Below are 20,349 nucleotides of genomic sequence, written 5' to 3'. Positions count from 1 at the left end.
AACATTCAGACAAACCAGCTGAGTTTTATGTAGGGCTTGATGAAATGCACACGGCGGTGAGAGAGCGGGAGAACTGCATGGGACCGCTTGAAGTTCTTGAACTACTTTGTTAGTTTTGCTGAAGGTATGAGAAAATCTGAGGTGTTTTCACCCCATTAAAAAAAAACCCTGCTTAAAAGAACCAAACAAAATGAGACAAAGACGTCAGTGGAGTAAAACAAACCTGGTTCTCTTTGCACTTTTACATCTTCCTGTTCTTCATATTTTGTTTCTCCCTACTTAAGATTTTCATCTTTCATCTACTTCATTTGTCAGCTTCTTTATCTTTGCATTCTTATTCCTTGTCATTGTCACCCTCTTTCTTGACGCCGCCTTCATTATCAATGTACTTCATACTATTGCTCTTCTTTATCTTTCTGTTCCTCCTTTTGTTATTTTCATCTTCTTCCTCTGTGTGATCTTCTTTCTATAGATGTTGTCTTTGTTTTTTCCTCCTAATCGTCTTTTCCCTCTTGCTCTTCATCATTTTCATCTACTTCCTCCTCCTCCTCCTTCATTTTTTCTTCTTTCTCATCTTCATTTACTTTCTCCACCATTGTCATTTTTATTTACTTTGTCATCTTCCACTTTGTTTTTCTTCTTCGTCGTCATTTTAATCATTTTTCCTTCCTCTCCTTGTCTGTTGTCGTTCTCTTTTTTCTCTCTTCTTTTTCTTTCCCTTCATCTTAGTTTTCCTGTTCTTCCCCCTTTTTTCCTTTTTGTCATTTTCATGTACTTCCTCTTTCTTCTTCCTCATATTCATCTACTTCCTCTACCTCTTCAATCTACTTTGACGTCTCCTTTGTCATTTTTTCCACCACTTTGTCCTCTTCCTTTAACGTCTTCTTCCTCACCTTTTCCTCTTTTACTTCCTTTTCTTCATTTTGTCATTTTTATCTGCTTTTGTCATCTTCATTTTCCACTTCTTCTTTGTAGTCTTCCTCTATTTAGCATTTTCATATACTTCCTTTTCCTGTCCTCTTCTTGCGCTTCCTAGTCTGTTGTCTCTCTTTGTTACTCTCTTCTTTGTCTTTCCCTTAAACTTCTTGCTTTTCCTGTTCTTCCCCCTTTTTTTGTCATTTTCATCTACTTCCTCCTCCTCCTTCATCTTTTTCTTTCTTCTTCATTTACTTTCTCTACCTCTTCCATTTACTTTCTCTACCTCTTCCATTTACTTTGACCTCCCCATTGTCATTTTGTTTCACTTTTTTTGTCTTCTTCCTCACCTTTTCCTCTTCTACTTCCTTTTCTTCATCTTTGTCATTTTATTATACATATTCCACTTCTTTGTTGTCATCTTCTTCTTTGACATTTTCATTTACTTCCTTTTCTGTCATCCTTCTCTTCCTCCTCCTAGTGTAAGTGTTGTCTTTCTTTTTTCCCTCTTCTTTATCGTCCTTCTCTTCATCTTCTTGCTTTTCCTGTTCCTTCCTTCTTTCTTTCTCTTTTGTCATTTTCATTTGCTTCCTCTTCCTCCTTCATCTTTTTTTTTCTTCTTCCTCATCTTCATCTACTTCCTTTACCTTTTTAATCTACTTTGACGTCCCCTTTGTAATTTTTCACTACTTTGTCGTCTTCCTCCTTCATGTCTTCTTCCTCACCTCTTCCTCTTCTATTTCTTCATCTTTGTCATTTTTATCTTCTTTTTCATCTTCCACTTCCTTTCATTTGCTTCCTTTTTTTTCTTGTCATCACCTTGCTTTTCTTCCTTGCCTTCTTCCTTTTCTTTTGCTTTCTTTCGCTTCATCATCTCGCTTTTCCTGTTCTTCCCCTTTTCTCTTTCTCTTGTCATTTTCATCTATTTCCTCCTTCTTCTTCTTTCTTCTTCTTCTGACCTCCCCTTTGTCATTTTTTTTTTTCACTTTTTTTGTCCCCTTCCTCTTTCATGTCATCGTCGGCTTTCTTATCTTTTCCTCTTCTACTTACTTTTATTCATCTTTGTCATTTTCGTCTTCTTTGTAATCTTCCTTGTCTTTGTCATTTTCATTTACTTCAGTTTCCTGTCATCTTGCTCTTCTTGTGTCTTCTTCCTCATCCTAGTCTGTCGTCTTTTTTTTTGTTTGTTTGTTTCTTGTTGTCTTCCCCCTTTTCTTTTTCCCTCATTTCTATCTACTTCCTCCTCCTCCTCCTTCATCTTTTTTCTCTTTTCTTCCTCATATTCATCTATTTCCTGTACCTCTTGAATCTAGTTTGATGTCCCCTTTTTCTTTTTTAACCACTTTGTCCTCTTTCTTTCACGTTGTCTTCCTCACCTTTTCCTTTTTTACTTCCTTTTCTTCAGCTTGTCATTATCTACGTTGTCATCTTTGTGTAGTCTGTTGTCTCTTTTCCCCCTCTTCTTTGTTGTCCTTCTCTTCATCTTGCTTTTCCAGTCCTTCCCCTTTTTCTTTTCGCTTTTTCATTTTCTCTTCTTCCTCATCTTCAATCTACTTTGACCTCCCCTTTGTCATTTTTTTCACTTCTTTGTCTTCTTCCTCTTTCATGTTGTCGTCTTCCTGATCTTTTTCTCTTCTACCTTTCTTCATCTTTGTCATTTTTATCTTCTTTGTAGTCTTCCTTGTCTTTGTCATTTACTTCATTTTCCTGTCATCTTGCTCTTCTTTATCTTCCTCAACTTTTCTCCTTCTACTTCCTTTTCTTCATCTGTCATTTTCATTTACTTCCTTTTCCTGTCCTCTTCTTGCTTCCTTGTTGTCTTCCTCTTCCTAGTGTCGTCTTTCTCTTTTTTTTACTCTTCCTTGTCTTTCCTTTCATCATCTTGCTTTTCCTGCTCTTCCCTCTTTTCTCTTTCCCTTTTGTCATCATCTACTTCCTCTACCCCTTTGTCATTTCTTTTCACTTTTGTCTCCTTCTTTCACATCTTCTTCCTCACCTTTTCCTCTTTTACTTCCTATCTTCCACTTGTTTGTCTTCCTCTTTGCCATTCATTTACATCATTTTCTTGTCATCTTCTTGTCCTCCTCATCCTAGTCGATCGTCTTTCTCTTTTCCCACTCTTCTTTCCTGTCTTTCCTTTCATCTTCTTGCGTTTCCTGTTCTTCCCCCTTTTCTTGTTCCATAATGTTATTTTCATCTAATTCCTTTGCTGTTGTCTTGTACTTATTTGGTATTTATTTTTCTTCTTACTGAAGAGCTACTAGACTTCATAAACATCTTCAGTGTTTTTTTTTTCTTTTCCTTGTTATTGTTGTCTCCTGTGTCATTTTTCTGACAGCATCTTTGCCATCTTCATTGTTTTTTTTAATAAAGTCCTCATTGCTCTACATAAAACAGATATTCTCCTTTGAGCCGCTGCTTCTAATCATGTTTCATAATGGGTGTTTAAGCAGATACCATGGGCTGCTTTAAAGGAGATGTAGAAAATGTAGAAATCTGACTTGAAGTGACATCTCTTGTTATTTCTTCAGGTATATCGGGAAGTCGGACTCCATCACCATCAGCGTGTGGAACCATAAGAAGATCCATAAGAAACAGGGAGCGGGATTTCTGGGATGCGTGCGACTCCTCTCCAACTCCATTAACAGACTCAAGGACACAGGCTGTAAGTGTTTGTGTGTATACTTGTGTGTAACTGGCTGAGGCAGATTTCAAGTGTACTTGTGCGTGTATAATTGGCTCAGAGAGCTTGTAAGTATGTGATACAATGGCTGTGTGTGTTAAGTGGTCAACCTTTAAATAAAACGCACAACATAATAATATATCTTACTTTGGCTGAAGAACCACTGTCTGTCAGGTAAAAGACGTCATGTTCTTTGTGTGTCACTTTCCTGTCGGCTACACAAGAACCGGTGTTTTCTGCTAGCGAGCCAAGTCGGTACGTTTAGGGTACGAGGGCCTTTGTCACAATCCGTCTGGCTGCTTTCCAGCCCGACGCTTGTGTTTAAGACAATTTTAAAAAGCAGGCTTTCCCTAGAAAGCCTCCAGCGTGACCACTGTCCTGGATAAGCACAGGAAACCCACAGCCGCTCCCACAGCTGGAAGTGATTCAGTTCACCATTTCCTGTTGCACCCCTTCTGTCTCTCTGCCATCATTCTTTCTCTGTCTTTTCTCATTCGCTCTCTTTCCCTGTCTCCCGTTCAGTCTGTCAGTAACGGTCAGGGTCTTTTAGTAAGCAATTATTATTTAACAATAATTATTTCAGTCTCTGCTAATATTAGATAATAATAACTTCACAAAAATACCAAATCTCACTCTTCCTCTTCATTTTCATCTATTTCCTATTCCTCGTCATCATCTTTCTCCACTACTACTACTTCCTCGTTTTTTTTTCTTGCTTTTCCTCGTTATAAATTTTAATTTATTTCTTATATTCTATGTATATCTTTCTAGTCAATAATGTCTAAATATATATTTCTAAATATACATATTTAATTTCTGTAAATTGTAATAATGTCTCTGTTTCAGCTAATATTCTTTTTTTTTAAATGTTATAAATTTCTGTATATATACACAGATACATTATTTATATATATATATATATATATATATATATATATATATATATATATAATTTATTATATTTTAGCTAAAATTCTTTTCTTTTTTTTCAAAAATTATTATAAATTTCTGTACATTTCTATATATTTACAGGTATATCTAAATATATATTTCTGTTTTTAATTTCTATAAATTACAATGTCTAAATCTATTTCAAAATTTGTAATTAATTTCTATATTTCTATAGATAGATATTTCTATACATATAATTTCAAATCTTTTTTTCAAAATTTGTTATAATTTTTTGTATATTGCTATATGTGCTGAAATATATATGTAAATGTCTAAATATATGTTTCTATTTATTTCTATATATATTTAAGTTGTTATAATAAATTGTTATAATGTCTATATTTGTTTCAGCTATATTTCCTTTTTTCAAAACTTGTTATAAATTTCTGTATAATTCTATATATATTTGAAGTGCGGAAGTATATATCTAAATATGTAAATGTACATATATCTAAATATATATATTTTTATATATAATTTCTATAAAAATATATTTAATTTTGTTAGTGTCTATATCCATTTCAGCTAATATTCTTTTTTTAATTTGTTATAAATTTCTGTATATGTCTATATATGCAGAAATATATCTAAATGTATATTTCTATTTATTTCTATATGTTTCAGCTAGTATCTTTCCTTTTTTTTTCAAAATGTGCTATAAATTTCTGTATGTTTCTATATATATGTGATGTGTACAGAAATACATATATAAATATATCTAAAGACATATTTCTAGGTATTTCTACATATATTTAATTTTCACTGCTATATCAATATCTATCAGTAGTAAAGTTTTTTGTTTTGTTTTTTTTGTTTTTTTTTTTAATACAATAAAAGTACATGAAATGCATGTTGGTGACAGCTGCATTATTATATGTTATTGGTTAGTTTTCTTTTTTTTTTTTTTTTTTTTTTTTTTTTTTAGTACAAAAAAAATTTTTAGATTCCTATTTTTAGTTATTGTGACTAGTCTGGTTATTTTATAAATATGTATATAATTCATATAATTTCTGCTTATTTTTAATTCCCAGTATTCCCAGTATATCCCTAGTCTTTAGTAAAAGTTCAAGATTCACATTCGGCCGTAAAGTCGTCGACGTCATTCTTCGCAGGTGTGACCATATGAAGGGGTTTAAATGTGAGTGTTGGGATGGGTGAACGCTCCTCCAGCCCTGTTTAGTCTAGCTGTGCATCCTGATCTGACTGTGTGTGTGTGTGTGTGAGAGAGAGAGAGAGTGAGAACAGATAGTGGCCTCTCTAATGCCTGCAGGCTACTTGTTATTCCTGTCTCCCTCTTTCCGGCAATGACAGAGAGCCCCAGCGTGTTTCTGGAAGCGTCTCACTCCTATCAGCACATCTACAGTCTGAGAGGAATAAAGCAGCCTCTGTGTGTAAACACACGCACACACACTGATACAGAGCGCTGCAGTCTGTGTGACCTCACACATGAAAAAGTGGAGCGTTTTAAGCTGTTTTTTAAGTCTCGGATGGTTCACTGAGCGGGGAGGTCAGAGGTTACGACACTGAACTTTTATTCTTTTTCCTCACACTCTTTTGTTGATTTACAGATCAGCGTTTGGACCTGAACAAGCTGGGGCCTAATGACAGCGATACCGTGAGGGGACAGATAGTAGGTGAGTCACAAGCTTCGCTCTCTTTGCCACATCTGCCATTTATCTCCTGAGTCACACCAAGTTCAAAGCTTGTCATTAATAATGGTTAAACCCACACATTTACCTCTGACGCCCTAAAAATGTCCCTCGGTTGCGAGCTGAGGAAGAAAAACGCGCTCGTCCTGCTTGATTTATCTGTTGCGTTTTGCTCTTCCGTTGCGATTTTCTTTCATGCTCTGGAAAAGCCGCATTGTTCCTTCATCAAGAAGGAGTTTTGTGGGGTGGTGATGTATTTGCGCCCCGGGTTGCACGTCCCATGTCCACACCACAGTTTTTAAAAGCAGCCATTCATCAGAAGATGAATGCTTTCCCATGCATGAGATTTTCAAACAGCCCTCTTATATGTCCGCGTGTCTTCTTGTCACGTCAAGATTTGCATCACGTGTGTTTTGATGAGTCACATGAATGTGAGCAAGTAGTTATTAACTCAGACCTTAAGGCAAGCTTAACTATTACTATAACTTATACTAAACACTTTCAACAAACCTCTAAGACTTGATATGTATCTCACTGCACACCATTTGTGTAAAAATATGTTGGCTATATTGGTGTCTGCCAATATTATTACTATTATTATCCTTTTTTTTTTTTTTGACAAAGTTTGATAATTAATTAAAAAATGCAGTAACTTTATCTGAAAATATGGGTTGAGGGGTTTGGGTTTTAACCGTTTTCTCTAATGAAATTGTTCTATTTCAAATTAATAATAAAAAAAATTGAATTAGTAAATTAATTGGTGTTTGCCAATGTTTACTTTTTTAATTGATTTTTTTAATGCATTATCTATGTCTGTGTCTGCCAGTATTATTTTTTTATTCAATTTTTCTGCCAATATTGGTTTTTTTTTTGTTTGTTTGTTTGTTTTTACCATTTCTTTAAATTAAGTTTTTCTATTTAAATTTGATCATAAAATTTTATATATATTTTTTTTACTTAGTAAATTAATTGTTTGCAGTGTTCATTTTTAAATGGATTTTTTAACGCGTTATGTATATCTGTATCTGCCAGTATTGTTTATTTGTTTGTTTGTTTGCCATTTTTAATTCAAGTTTTCCATTTAAAATAGATTATTTTTTACATTTATTTTTTAATGTATTAATTTGATTTTTTTTTTTTATTTAAATTAATTGCGTTGTTCATTTTTTTTTTATTATTTGTAAATGCATTATTTATATTTGTATGCGCCCATGTTGTTGTTGCTGTTGTTGTTGTTTTTACCATTTTTTTTTTTTTTTTTTTTTTTTTATTAATTTTCTATTTACATTTTTTTTAATTAGTAAATAATTGGTGTTTGCCATATTTATTTTTAAATTAATTCTTTTCTGCATTATCTATATCTGTATCTGCCAATATTGTTTTTTGTTTCTTCATTTACCATTTTTTAAAATTACATTTTTCTATTTAAAATTGATAATAAAAATTGTATTTTTTAATTGGTAAATTGATTGGTGTTTGTCAGTGTTCATTTTTAATGCATTATCTGTTCTGTAATTTTTTTAAAATTTTTATTATTTTTTTTACCAGTTTTTTTTATAATGCATGATCTGTATCTATATTTGCGTATATTCTTTTTTTTTTTTAATCGATAAATTATAAAACAGTCTTAATTGGTTTCGTGATCAATGTCCTATATTATGTCTGACAATAAGAGTTTCAAAAACATACACATGTATACATAAACCGAAAACGGCAAAATATCTATGCTATGTATATCACTCATCTTGACATTGCTGTCACACAATCTCTGTCAATCCATGACACACAAACCTTTTGCAGATGGGACTCGTCTAACAGGCTGTTTTTGTGTGTTTGTGTCAACAGTTAGTCTTCAGTCCAGGGACAGGATAGGCACCGGAGGGCCAGTCGTGGACTGCAGTCGTCTGTTTGACAACGACCTGCCCGACGGGTACGTGAAATACCTCTTTTAAAAGCAACTGTTTTAGCATATACTGAAGAGTAGCAGCCACCGTTCTTATCCATCTCCCCTGTGTTTGTTCCTGCGCCATGTGCGTGTGTCTGTCTGTCTGTTTGTTCGTCTGTATGAATGTCTCTTTGTGTTCTTTCTGCAGCTGGGAGGAGAGGAGAACTGCATCTGGCCGGATCCAGTATCTGAATCATATCACACGCAGCACTCAATGGGAGAGACCTACCAGGTGGGGTCAGGTTTCCTTTCTTGTAGTGTCAGTTCACTTATTTTCTTTTCTTTTATTTTTTGCTTTTTATTACAAATGTCTTTGTTTTATATCCACCTTTTTCTTCAATGCGGAATTAAGCCTATGAGCTAGACTTACGGTTCATTAGCCACTATGGGGAAATAATGAGAAGAAAACACCATGCAGAAAATGGTAAAACTGTTTGCACTAGAAACCAGTGAGTTCATAACGAAGATAATACATTAAAATAGTATGGTAAGACGCACCAGTTTGCAATATTCAGCAGCAAAAACAGCTGTTTTGTACAGCTAAAAATAGCTGGATGCGGATGAGACCGGAAGGCACACCCATAAAATTTACAAATGGATGATTTTCCTTTTATTGTAGTTTAGTTTCATTTTTACTTTTTATTCATTTTATTTTAATTTTGCTTATTTGTTTCAATTTTATTTGTTCTTCTTTGTTTGTTTGTTGTTGTTTTGATTTTTTTGACTTGAATTTACTTGGTTTTATTTTAATTTATTTAATTGTTTATTTGATTTATTTTCATTTTATTGTAGGGTTTTTATATTTTAATTTGTTTTAATTTAATTTTGCTTATTTGATTACATTTTATTTTATTTTATATTTTGTTTTTATTTTTCAGTTTTCTCCTTTTTAATTATACAATTTCTTTTCATTTATTTCATTTTAATTGTAGTTTATTTTTTTATTTATTTGATTTTAATTTTAATTCTAGTTTTTGTATTGTTGTTTCTTTTTACTTTTTTTACTTTTTTGAAATTGTTTTAATTTAATTTGATTATTTGATTACATTTCATTTGTTATTCTATTTATTTAATTTTATTTTATTTTTGAGTTTTCTGCTTTTTATTATAAATAGTTTTTTCATTTATTTGAATTTAATTTTAATTGTAGTTTTTTTTTTTTTTTTTTTACTTTTTATTTTTCATTTTATTTGAATTTTACGTATTTGATTCAATCTTATTTGTTCTTCTAGTTTTTTTATTTTTAATTTTTCTTTTTCTATTTTCTGCATTTTATTATGAATTTACTTACATTTATTAGATTTTTCTATTTATTTGATTTTAATTTTTTTCATTGTAGTTTTAGATTTTTTTTATTTTTACTTTTTAATTTTACTTATGATTCCATTTCATGTTTTGTATTTTATTACTCTATTTTTGCTTTTTACTTATGTTTTACTTTAATTTATTCTATTTAATTTTTTTAATTTTAATTTTTATTGTAGTGTATTTTTTATTTGTATTCATTTTGACTTTTTTTTTATTTGAATTGTACTTTTTTAAATAATTTTATGTGTACTACTGTTTTATGGTGTTGTTTTTTTTTTTTTACTTTATTATAATTTTATTTATTTTTGTTTTACTTTATTTGTATTTGGTTTTTTGGTTTTAATTATTATTTTGGTTACATGTCCAAATGGTTTGCAGACTAAAATAAAGTGTTGTTGAATAATGGCGTTTTGGCTTACCCCAAATTACTGTCCAGGTCACTGGGTTTGAAGTGGTTTTGGTGAATAGAACAGTGTTGTGTGTTTTTTTTTTTTTTTTTTTTTTTTTGGTGTACCCTGTGCTGCACAACAGGAAAATGTGTCTCGGCCACATCTGTCTTCTTTGCCATCTTAGACACTGACCCAAATTTATCCAGAGTACAGCTGAAAGACATAAAGCCATGTCGGGGAGCATCCCCACTTCATGAATTTTTAAGGAAACACTCAACCATAAAGACCAAGAAACATTCCAGGCAACATTCCAAGACGGAGATCTAGAAAAAACACTGGTCTGGTCTGGTCTGGTCTGCATTTCCCAAACATTTTGGTCTCTACGATCTACTTATGCTTACGATGCATTCGGGAAACTCAGCCCAGGACAGCGTCTCCAACACAAATGAATATACCTCAAATAATAGACGACATGTGAAAGTATGTTTTCACTGAGTGTATTTAGGTTGCATAAAATGCCAGCAATAGCCAGGTTGTCCTCCATTTTATTCCAAAAGCTGGGCCAAAAGTGCCCATAGTTTAAGAAACACCCATATGCTTTTTTGTTTCTACTCTACAGACTGTAGTTTTCTAGTCGTTCCTCTAGACGTTACCCCACCGTATACCTGGTGGGGATTTGGATCAGTTCAGCCATAAGCACGTTAGCGAGATTGTACGTCAACGCTGACCGACTAGGTCACTTAAAATTCACAGTTCACGCTCTCAAAACATAATTTTCGTCCTGACGTTGCTTCCAAAGTTCATTTCGAAACTCTGATGTGTTGAAACGGAGTGTAACAGAGGGAATATTGAAAGCGAGTACAGGCTGTGTTTATGCGCTACGTGATTCAGCACTCTGTCCTCGTTCGGTGAGCTCATGTTGCCAGCCGCTTCACGGCTGAGCTGCTGTTGCACTTAGATGTTTTCACTTCACAATAACAGCACTTACGGTCGACCTGGGCAGCTGGAGCCGGACACAAATTCACTCCCTTGTTTGGAGAGGTTGCAGGTCTGCGACTTCGTCACGTTGAAAGTCGCTCGGCTCCTCGCGCCTCTGCTTGCCAGTGTTTGTGGACGTCAGGGCGCTGACACGGTTACATTGTTCATTTAGTATCCAGAGCAACTGTACGTTTTGTGCTGCTCAGATCTGAAACTCTCACCAAAAGGTCACCCTATTGTGTAAATGGGTTTTCACCACTAATAGCTGTTTGTATTGTTTTAATATGATCTGTAACCCAGCAGTGCAACCAAACTGTTGCATGATCCTTCTGAAACAACAGCATAAACCCTGTCTTAGTCTGGTCTGTTGGCTGGTTTTAGAGGGATATTGGGATGTTTTTTTTTTTAGCTGGTCTGGATGGATGACCAATTCAAACCAGTTTTTAATTATTTTTATTCATTTTTAACTTTATATTCAATATAAATTTTATATTTCAATATTTTAATTCATTGTAACTTTATTAGTTTTACTTTGTTTTATTTTTTGTATGTATTTTTGTTAGAGATGCGAATGGTTACAGACTTAAATAAAGGTCACATTGCATGATCCTTTTGAAACAATAGCATAAACCAGTTTAAGATGGTTTGCTGGCCTTAGTCTAGTCTTTTGGCTGGTTTTAGAGGGATATTGGGTGTTTTACGGGGATATTAGGTGTTTTTCAGCTGGTCAAGTTGGATGAACTTCAAACCTTGAAGTTCAAACCTATTTTATTTTATTTCTTGTTATATTTCTTTTTTTTTTTTTTATTATGATTTTACTTTTCATTTTATTTTATTAGATTTTTTTGTTTACTTGATTTAACTTTTTTCTATTGTAGCTTGTTTTTTTTTTTTTTAAATCATTTTTAATTTATTGTAACTTTAGTTTCTTTTACTTTTTTATTATTTTTGTTAGAGATGCAAGTGGTTTACAGACTTAAATAAAAAAACACATTACAAGATCCTTCTGAAACAACAGCATAAACCAGTCTAAGATGGTTTTCTGGTCTTAGTCTGGTCTCTTGGCTGGTTTTAGAGGGATATTTCGGGTGTTTTTCAGCTGGTCAAGCTGGTTCAAACCCATTTTAGTTTATTATTTAATTTTATTTCTTGTTTTATTTCTATTTTTTGTTTTTGTTTGTTTTTTTTTATTATTATGATTTTACTTTTTTTATTAGATTTTTATTCATTTGTTTATTGTAGTTTATTCTTTATTTTAATTTTGTTTTACTTTAGTTTTTCTATGTATTTTTGTTAGAGATGTGAATGGTTTACAGGCTTAACGTTACATGATCTTATAAAAATGTTTTTTAGGGATGTTTTTTAGCTGGTCAATTTACACCAGTTTTATTTTATTTTATTTTAAATCTTTTTTTAATTTCAAATTTTTATTTGTTTTTTATTTTATTGTTGCTTTTTATGATTTTACTTTTGTTTCATTTTATTTTAATTTATTAGGTTTTCTTTTTTATTGGAGTTTATTGTTTATTCATTTTTAGTTTATTTTAATGTATTGTTATGTTATTAACATTATTATTTTTGTTTTACTTTATTTTTTATAAGTATTTTTGTTTTGTTTTTTTTTGTTAGAGATGCAAATGGTTTATGGACTTAAAAGATCAAGGCATTTTGGCTACACAAAATTACTGTCTGGGTCACGGTCTAGGTTTGACGTGGTTTTGTTGGATAGGACAGACAAGCCTAAGATGGCTTGCTGGTCATAGTCTGATCAGTTGACTGGTTTAAAAAGGATTTTTGATGTTTTTCAGTTGGCCAAGCTATTCACTGACTAGTCTGAGAAACCATGTTAAACCATGTTTTTTAGCCAGTGAAGTCCAAACCCAGTTGGAAATGGTATATCAACGATCCCTTTCCACCTGGTTTGGACTTCACTGGCTAAGCAAAAAACCTTTACATTTGCACTTTAGGAAAAAAAAAAAAAACTAGAAGGTGTTTTCAAGAACTAAGATAAATAATGGCAATGTTCTTTTGAATTTCACATTTACACTTTACACGTTTAGCGCACACCTCCATTCAAAGGGTGTTCATAGTGTTTGTGTTGCCTGGGAATTGATCCCATGAATTCATGTTCTCATTTCCTCTTTCTCACACACACACAGGCCTGCGTCCGAGTACTCGAGCCCCGGCCGGCCTCTCAGCTGCCTGGTGGATGAAAACACGCCCATCATGACGCCCAACGGGGCCGCGGGCGTACCTGCGGATGACCCCCGGGTGCAGGAGCGGAGGGTTCGCTCTCAGAGGCACAGAAACTACATGAGCAGAACTCACCTACACACACCGCCCGACCTGCCCGAGGGATACGGTTCGTACAAACACACACACATCAGTTCTTCCAATAATACTGGGCAGCTTGAAAAGGTCAAAAATACACCCTGTAGCATACACATGCACTTGCGCTGGAAATTTTGTGCTGCAGTAAGAGTAATTAAAACATCTCTTGAGCTGTAGAAAAGGAACTGGTCTGAAATATCTCCGACGTGCCGTCAGCGCCAGCTGCAGGGTCAGACGGCTGACCTGGAAATCCCGCTATGTCTGTGTGCGTGTGTGTGAGTCCGTGGAGAGATTCAGAGGGCAGAGGTTATAGACACAGGTTAAATAGAGCTCTGTGTGCTCTCCTCTGCTCAAGTAGCTCAGTGTGGGTCTGTAGACATGGGATGCGGGTCAAGCACATGTGTTGAGCAGGGACTTTGAGATATATCGATATACATTAAAAAAATCACCATCAATAATAAACTTTCAAGTATTTTTCCAATGTTTAGCATACATCTTGATGATCTGGTTTGTGAGTGGCCATGGTTTCATCTGCTTCATATACTTAAAGGATTAGTTCACTTCCAGAATGAAAATTTCCAGATAATTTGCTCTCCCCCGTGTCATCCAAGATGTTCATGTCTGTCTTTCTTCAGTCGAAAAGAAATGAAGGTTTTTGAGGAAAACGTTCCAGGATTTTTCTCCATATAGTGGACTTCAGTGAGAGCCAACAGATTGAAGGTCCAAATTGCAGATTCAATGCAATTTAAAGGGCTCTACACAATCCCAGCCGATGAATAAAGGTCTTATCTAGTGAAAAAAAAAAAAAAAATCTTGAAATTTATATGGGCCATTCTATAGAATTGGTCCAAAGTCGGAGTTGGAAAAATCGTGGGGTGGGGAAAAGTATTTTTCCAAAAAATTAGTATGTGTGCATAATGCATAAGGTGCTGAGGTACACATTTGTAGTAATTGTGCAGTTAGTTCTCGTAATTTGTCCCCCCCAAATTTGTCACTACCGAAACACAGTAATATATTACTTAATTTTATTGAAAATTTTGTACGATTTTGCTTGCATCTAGATTGTAAATATATATTTTTGCTATTTTATTAAGTTTTTCAGAGGTAAATCCATAACAATTACATTTTTAACAATATTTCAAGTGTGATTTATGAGATTGGTTGTATTTTGAATCCAATTTTTCTTTGTAAAAGGTAAAAAGTTGATCATACTGATTTCAAAGTTAAGGATTCATAAGTTTAAATATACACTGCCCTCTAAAAGTTTGGAAACGCCCTAGAAGAGTGGGGTTTTGGACAATACTGGCATGAATCCTTTTTCATTTGTGATAATTTTGCACTGATAAGGGACAACACAAACTACGAAAACATTTTATTACATAAACAGTTTATACATAGAAAAGACTCAAAATATCCAGCATTAGCAGCTATTACAGCTCTGCATAATCTGGGCCCTAAATTCATTGTATTCTAAACTTCATTGGCGATCAATTGTTGAGGCTATTAAGCTGTGCTGACCCAAAAATCTTTAAAAACCTGGGCCAAGTTTAAACCAGAAACCAGGCATCACAGCTGGCAAAGGGGCATGTTTGACTTTGACATGTATATATTGTCATTATTATGTAATCAAAATGAAAATTATTATTGCTGGTCTTCAATGATAATGTCAAGTTGCTTTAATGTATTTGCACCAAAAAATAAGGATTTATGCTGATATCGTCTAAAACCACACTTTGCCAGGGGTGTTTCCAAACTTTTGGAGCTCAGTGTACACTAAACCAAACACTATCATAACATAGTAGCTGATAATTCAGTAAACTTTATTTTTGACGAAAGTAGTGACTGCATATTTTCGTTAGTGACAGTAATGTTTTGGTAGCAACCACATAACATTACCGAATTTTAACTCTCATAATAAAACACTATTAAAACATACTAAAATACAAAAAAAAAATTGCATAACTGTACTAAAATTTTATTTACCCCAAAAATGAGGATTATGTTCCCTTTGGTCACTACCAAAACAGTGATGACATTTTCGGTAGTGAAAATTTTATGGAATAACACCCAAAAAACAATGATTTCAGTCACCACCAAAACTCCACCAAATGTTTTGATCGTGACTGTTTCGTTAGTGACAATTTTAGATACTTTTGAACCTACTTAAAGATGCTAACTAAAGACCCACTGAATGATTATTTTATATATTTAGCGTACTAATATTTTAAATATTATTGTGGGTATCAATAGATAATAGAAGGATCTTAATAAACATCTGAGATTTGAATACTTTTAAATGCTTTTAAAATGTTAATTTTCTTTTTGGACCAGTTCTGTAGAATGGCCCGTATACTTTTTAACCACAAGAGCAACATAGACATTTATTGTAGTTGATTCGTCTGAATCTGTGACTTCATCTCCTTCATTTAAAAGGTTAGATCCTGATGCCAGATGTTCAGTTCGCAGATTTGTGATGTCGATGTTATGTCCTCTTTTAACTCCATCAGATTCATTTAGTGGAAAAAAGCCTTATTTGAAAGGTTCATTATGATCTTCTCAGCTTTGTTAGTTGTATATCATGTTAACATCAATTTAAATAAAACTTCTTGTTTACATTTAGTCACTATTTACCCTCGATTCTTTTGTGTGGTGCAGTCATAGTTTACAGTGATGGATCAGATAGACGTGGTGAATCAAACTGAAAGTGAAAGAATGAAAGAATCACTACTGCACACACACGAACACACATAAGCTCATGCACAATGATTGCATGCAAGCCTCCTGTCATTTTTTTTACATTGTGAATGACCGATGGTGCCCCCTGCTGTTTGTTCACAGAGCAAAGGACCACACAGCAGGGTCAGGTGTACTTCCTGCACACGCAGACGGGCGTCAGCACATGGCACGACCCCAGAGTGCCCAGGTACATCCTCTATGTTTGTGTATTTTATGTTTATTACTATTTGTGACCCTGGACCACAAAACCAGTGACTGGGGTCTATTTTTTATATTGAGTTGTATACATTACCTGAATAAATCAGCTTTCCATTGATGTATGTTTTGTTAGGACAGGATATTTGTCAATATTTGGTCGAGATACAACTATTTGAAAATCTGAAATTTGTGCGAAAAAATCAAAATCATCTTTAAAGTTATCTAAATCAAGTTTTTAGCAATGCATGTTACTAATCAAAAAATAGTTTTGATATATTTACGGTACGGTTGTTCATGGAACAAGATTTTAATATCCTAATGATTTTTGGCATAAAAGAAAAATCAATAATTTTGACCCATACAATGTATTTTTGGCTATTGCTACAAATACACCCGTGCTACTTAAGACTGGTTTTGTGGTCCAGGGTCTTACATTGGATTTGTTTGGAAACTTTTGCCTTTTCCTAACCAAATGCAATGCATGAAGTCATTTTAGTGACTAAATCACAACGTTATTGTGTAATATTCATCTATGGATTTTTGACCAATGAGATTTTACTGTGTGCAAAAAAACAAAAATGTCTTGAAGCTTAATGCTGTTGACTGGTCTGGACAAAAACTGAGAAGACGTGAACTTGGAGAAACTTGGAAACACTATATGCGGGGACCGTTTAGCCAGTATTTGTGTAGGCAAAGCTGCTTGTAATTTATCCGAGAGCAGAACATGATTGAAAAAATGAGGTTGGGCTACGGGTTATTTTTCTAGTCTTTTCGGAGTTGACATTGAGCATTTTTGCAGTGCTGCACATTTTTTGCTCTATTAGTTTGATGCTGTTTGGCAGAAGCCTGAAAGCAGCATCCCTGAAGTTTGTTTTGTCTCGTTTTCTTAGCTTTGTCATTTTGATCTTTGTTTTGTCTGTTTTCTCACTTTGTTGTTGTTGCTTTTGTCTTCGCCTCCATACTTTTATTTGAACTTCAGTCTAGGGGATTTCTAGGCTTTTTTTTTTTTCTTTTTTTTTTTTTTTTTTGCACATTTTTTTTTTTTTGCGAACCAATATCATTTCCACTATCAAATCACGATCATAATGATATAAACTATTTTCACTGTAAATACTAAAATAGTTTTTAATGTTAGAAATATAGGCCCGGTTTCACAGACAGGGCTTAGACTAAGCCAGGATCAAGCCATAGTTCAAGTAGGACATTTATGTAGCTTATATAAATGTGCTTTAGATAAAAACATTACTGATGTGCATTTTGAGACAAAACAATAAACTGATATGTTTTAACATCAATCAGTGCAAGTTTCTTTCAGTTAAAACAGCACAGACATGCATTTTAGTCTGGAACTAGACTTACGCCTTGTCTATGAAACCAGGGGATAATGATTTTTACAATGGTTTTCATGCTTTAAGATGTCTTAAAGACAAACGTTAAGTCTATACATAAAGCGTTTGAAATGTTAAAAATACATGGTAAAAGACTTTTTTTATTTTTTATTATTAAAAATTAGAATAGACATGTTGAATAATCTTTCATTATTTATTTTTAAATAATGCAAGCAGTGAAATCAGTTTGATTTCGTAAATATACATTTTCAAATATTAATACATTTGATGTGTCTTGCCTATATGGGGAAAAAAGCCAAAAAATAAGTTTAATTACATAATAAAGTGATTTAAAAAAATAATGATCATTTTATTAAAATCAGCTCTGTAACATGAAACGTACTATGGTGATAAATCATCCAGCTAAAGTAGTAGAAATATATTCCAGATGTTTTTGAAATATTGTAATTTATATATTTATAAACTATAAAGGATCGTAATTTATCATCTTAACAAAAAGAAAACTCTGTGTGCAAGAGTTCCTGAACGGCTAATAAAAATAATAATAGTATTATGCTTGTTAATTTTCCATAATCATTATATGTATAATCATATGTGACCCTGGCCACAAAACCAGTCTTAAGTAGCCCGGCTATATTTGTAGCAATAGCCAACAATACATTGTGTGGGTCGAAATGATCAATTTTTCTTTAATGCCAAAAATCATTAGGATATTAAGTAAAGATCATGTTCCATTAAGATATTTTGTAAATTTCCTACTGTAAATATATCAAAACTTAATTTTTGATTAGTAATATGCATTGCTAAGAACTTTATTCAAACAACCTTTTTGCACCCTCAGATTCCAGATTTTCAAATAGTTGTATTTTGGCCAAATATTGTCCTATCTAACAAACCATAGATCAATACAAAGTGTTTATTTAGCCTTACGATGATAAAAAATTGAACCTTATGACTGGTTTTGTGGTCCAGGGTCACATATTACTAGAATGAAACTGTAATAATTCCTCTCTTCCTCTCTTTCTGAAGGGATCTCAGTAATGTGAATTGTGAGGAGTTGGGCCCATTGCCTCCAGGCTGGGAGATAAGAAACACAGCCACTGGACGTGTGTACTTCGTGGACCACAACAACCGAACCACACAATTCACAGACCCGCGTCTCTCCGCTAACCTGCACCTCGTCCTAAAGTGAGTCCGACTCAACTACATCAGAACAAACCAGTTGTCATTTACCCTTGAAACTACTAGAGACATGAAATAGCCCTGCAGTGTGCGTGACATTGTGGTATTGCTAGAGTCTCATCTCGTTGTGTTTCACGTTTATTCCAACAGTCCCAGTCCGAACGGTTCCCGTGGTGCCGTTGAGGCTCAGAGCAGGTAAGGAATGAATCGGACTCACTGCGGTCAGAGCATTTTATTTGTATTTTATCTGCATGCACGTGTACACGTGTGAGTTTGTGTGAGTCGTGTGAGCCAGAGGAATGCATTAATGGGGAGAGATCGAGTTTCCCTTTTCCTGTCCTGACAGATCAAAGGACGTGTCCCACATTCCGTCTTCCCACTTCATGTTGTTCTTGCAGTAACAAGAATATTCGGTGGGGTACGGCATGCATGGGTGAAATCTCACAAGTCGGGGAATAACTCGCAAATGAATCGTTGCACCTGCATAGTATCGTTTCACAGTGTGAAGCATCTACCTGTCAACCAGGATGTTTGGACTGAGATCTATATGGCTTTTTTCTGTGACCATTGCCAATATTTAGACAACATTTTGCAGTATTTATTAAAAAATGGATAATGTGCATTTGAGATTAAGGCTGTTGAACTAAAAATTGCAAATCACATCCACAATAACTTTGTTTACACATAATATACACTGCTGTTCAGTGTCACATGATCCTCCAGAAATCATTCTAATATGCTGATTTATTATCAAAGTTGGAAACATATTGTTTTGGAACCTGTGATACTTTTTAATTTAATAATTTTAAAAATACTTGCTTTTATTTTTTTACATTTTAACATAAGCCTTTACTATCACTTTTTATCAATTTATCACATCCTTGCTGAATAAAAGTATTAATTTCTATCAAAACAAAAGGAAGAATAAAAATTTACTGACCCCAGAATTTTGCTTTTAAAATGAAAAAAAAATTAAATGCTGTTCTTTTTAACATTTTATTCATAAAAGAATCCTGAAAAAAGTTTCAGAGGTTTCAAAAAACATTCTATAAATATATTATGTAAACACATTATTTTGGATGCGATTAATTGTTTGACATCCCTGTTAGAAAGTCAAACCTCTGTTAATCGACCAAGCAGGCGTAATTATCACCCAAAAGTTATAATGTAGAGTAAAACAATTAAAAATAAGTTAAAAAAGTAAAGGGTAATACTTTAAAAGATCAAATTTAAGATAACGAATAAAGTCAGAGTTGTGAGAAAATATTACTCATAATAATTTGGCATAATCTATTTGTGTATTAATTATCTATTAAATAATAAAGCCAGTGAAACCAAATTTCTTTTATTTAATGGATAACATTTTTCAAATATTAGTATTATATTTTAAAAATAATACATGAAAAAATGGTTTATTTATGTGTGTGTGTGTGTGTGTGTGTGTGTATATATAAGATATTTTGACCTTTTTACCAAGTTAAATTGAGGTAACACTACTAACTAATAATAATACTACATAATATGTATGACTCAGACATGCATGATATTTGTAAAAGTAGGAGGAGGAAGAAAAAAAGACATAATTACAAAAAGTAATGTAAAAATGCATTTTTTTTGTAGGTGGAAACAGTCTTCCATACAATGGAGCTAATCTTAAAATGACAAATAATGATGAGTTGTTAATTTAGTTTTGCTTTTTAACAATAGTACAGAACCTGTTTAGTTATTTGATAAT

The 20,349-nt window shown here is 33.2% G+C and overlaps 1 protein-coding gene across 1 annotated transcript in view; it reads left to right on the top strand.

Annotated features, from left to right (window-relative positions):
* Window positions 1-20,349, top strand: part of smurf2 (SMAD specific E3 ubiquitin protein ligase 2) — a 78,475-nt gene that overhangs the window by 39,382 nt on the left and 18,744 nt on the right. Inside the window, exons 4-11 of the mRNA XM_051105645.1 lie at window positions 3,447-3,580; window positions 6,118-6,183; window positions 8,044-8,128; window positions 8,292-8,375; window positions 12,978-13,180; window positions 15,988-16,072; window positions 18,462-18,620; window positions 18,765-18,809. Coding sequence (XP_050961602.1) covers window positions 3,447-3,580; window positions 6,118-6,183; window positions 8,044-8,128; window positions 8,292-8,375; window positions 12,978-13,180; window positions 15,988-16,072; window positions 18,462-18,620; window positions 18,765-18,809 — 861 coding nt within the window. The remainder of the gene's footprint in view (window positions 1-3,446; window positions 3,581-6,117; window positions 6,184-8,043; window positions 8,129-8,291; window positions 8,376-12,977; window positions 13,181-15,987; window positions 16,073-18,461; window positions 18,621-18,764; window positions 18,810-20,349) is intronic.

The sequence above is a fragment of the Labeo rohita genome, chromosome 3, assembly GCF_022985175.1.
Source record: "Labeo rohita strain BAU-BD-2019 chromosome 3, IGBB_LRoh.1.0, whole genome shotgun sequence".
Lineage (NCBI taxonomy): Eukaryota > Metazoa > Chordata > Actinopteri > Cypriniformes > Cyprinidae > Labeo > Labeo rohita.
Note: the sequence above shows the minus strand (reverse complement) of the source record. Positions and strands in the feature narration are given on the sequence as shown.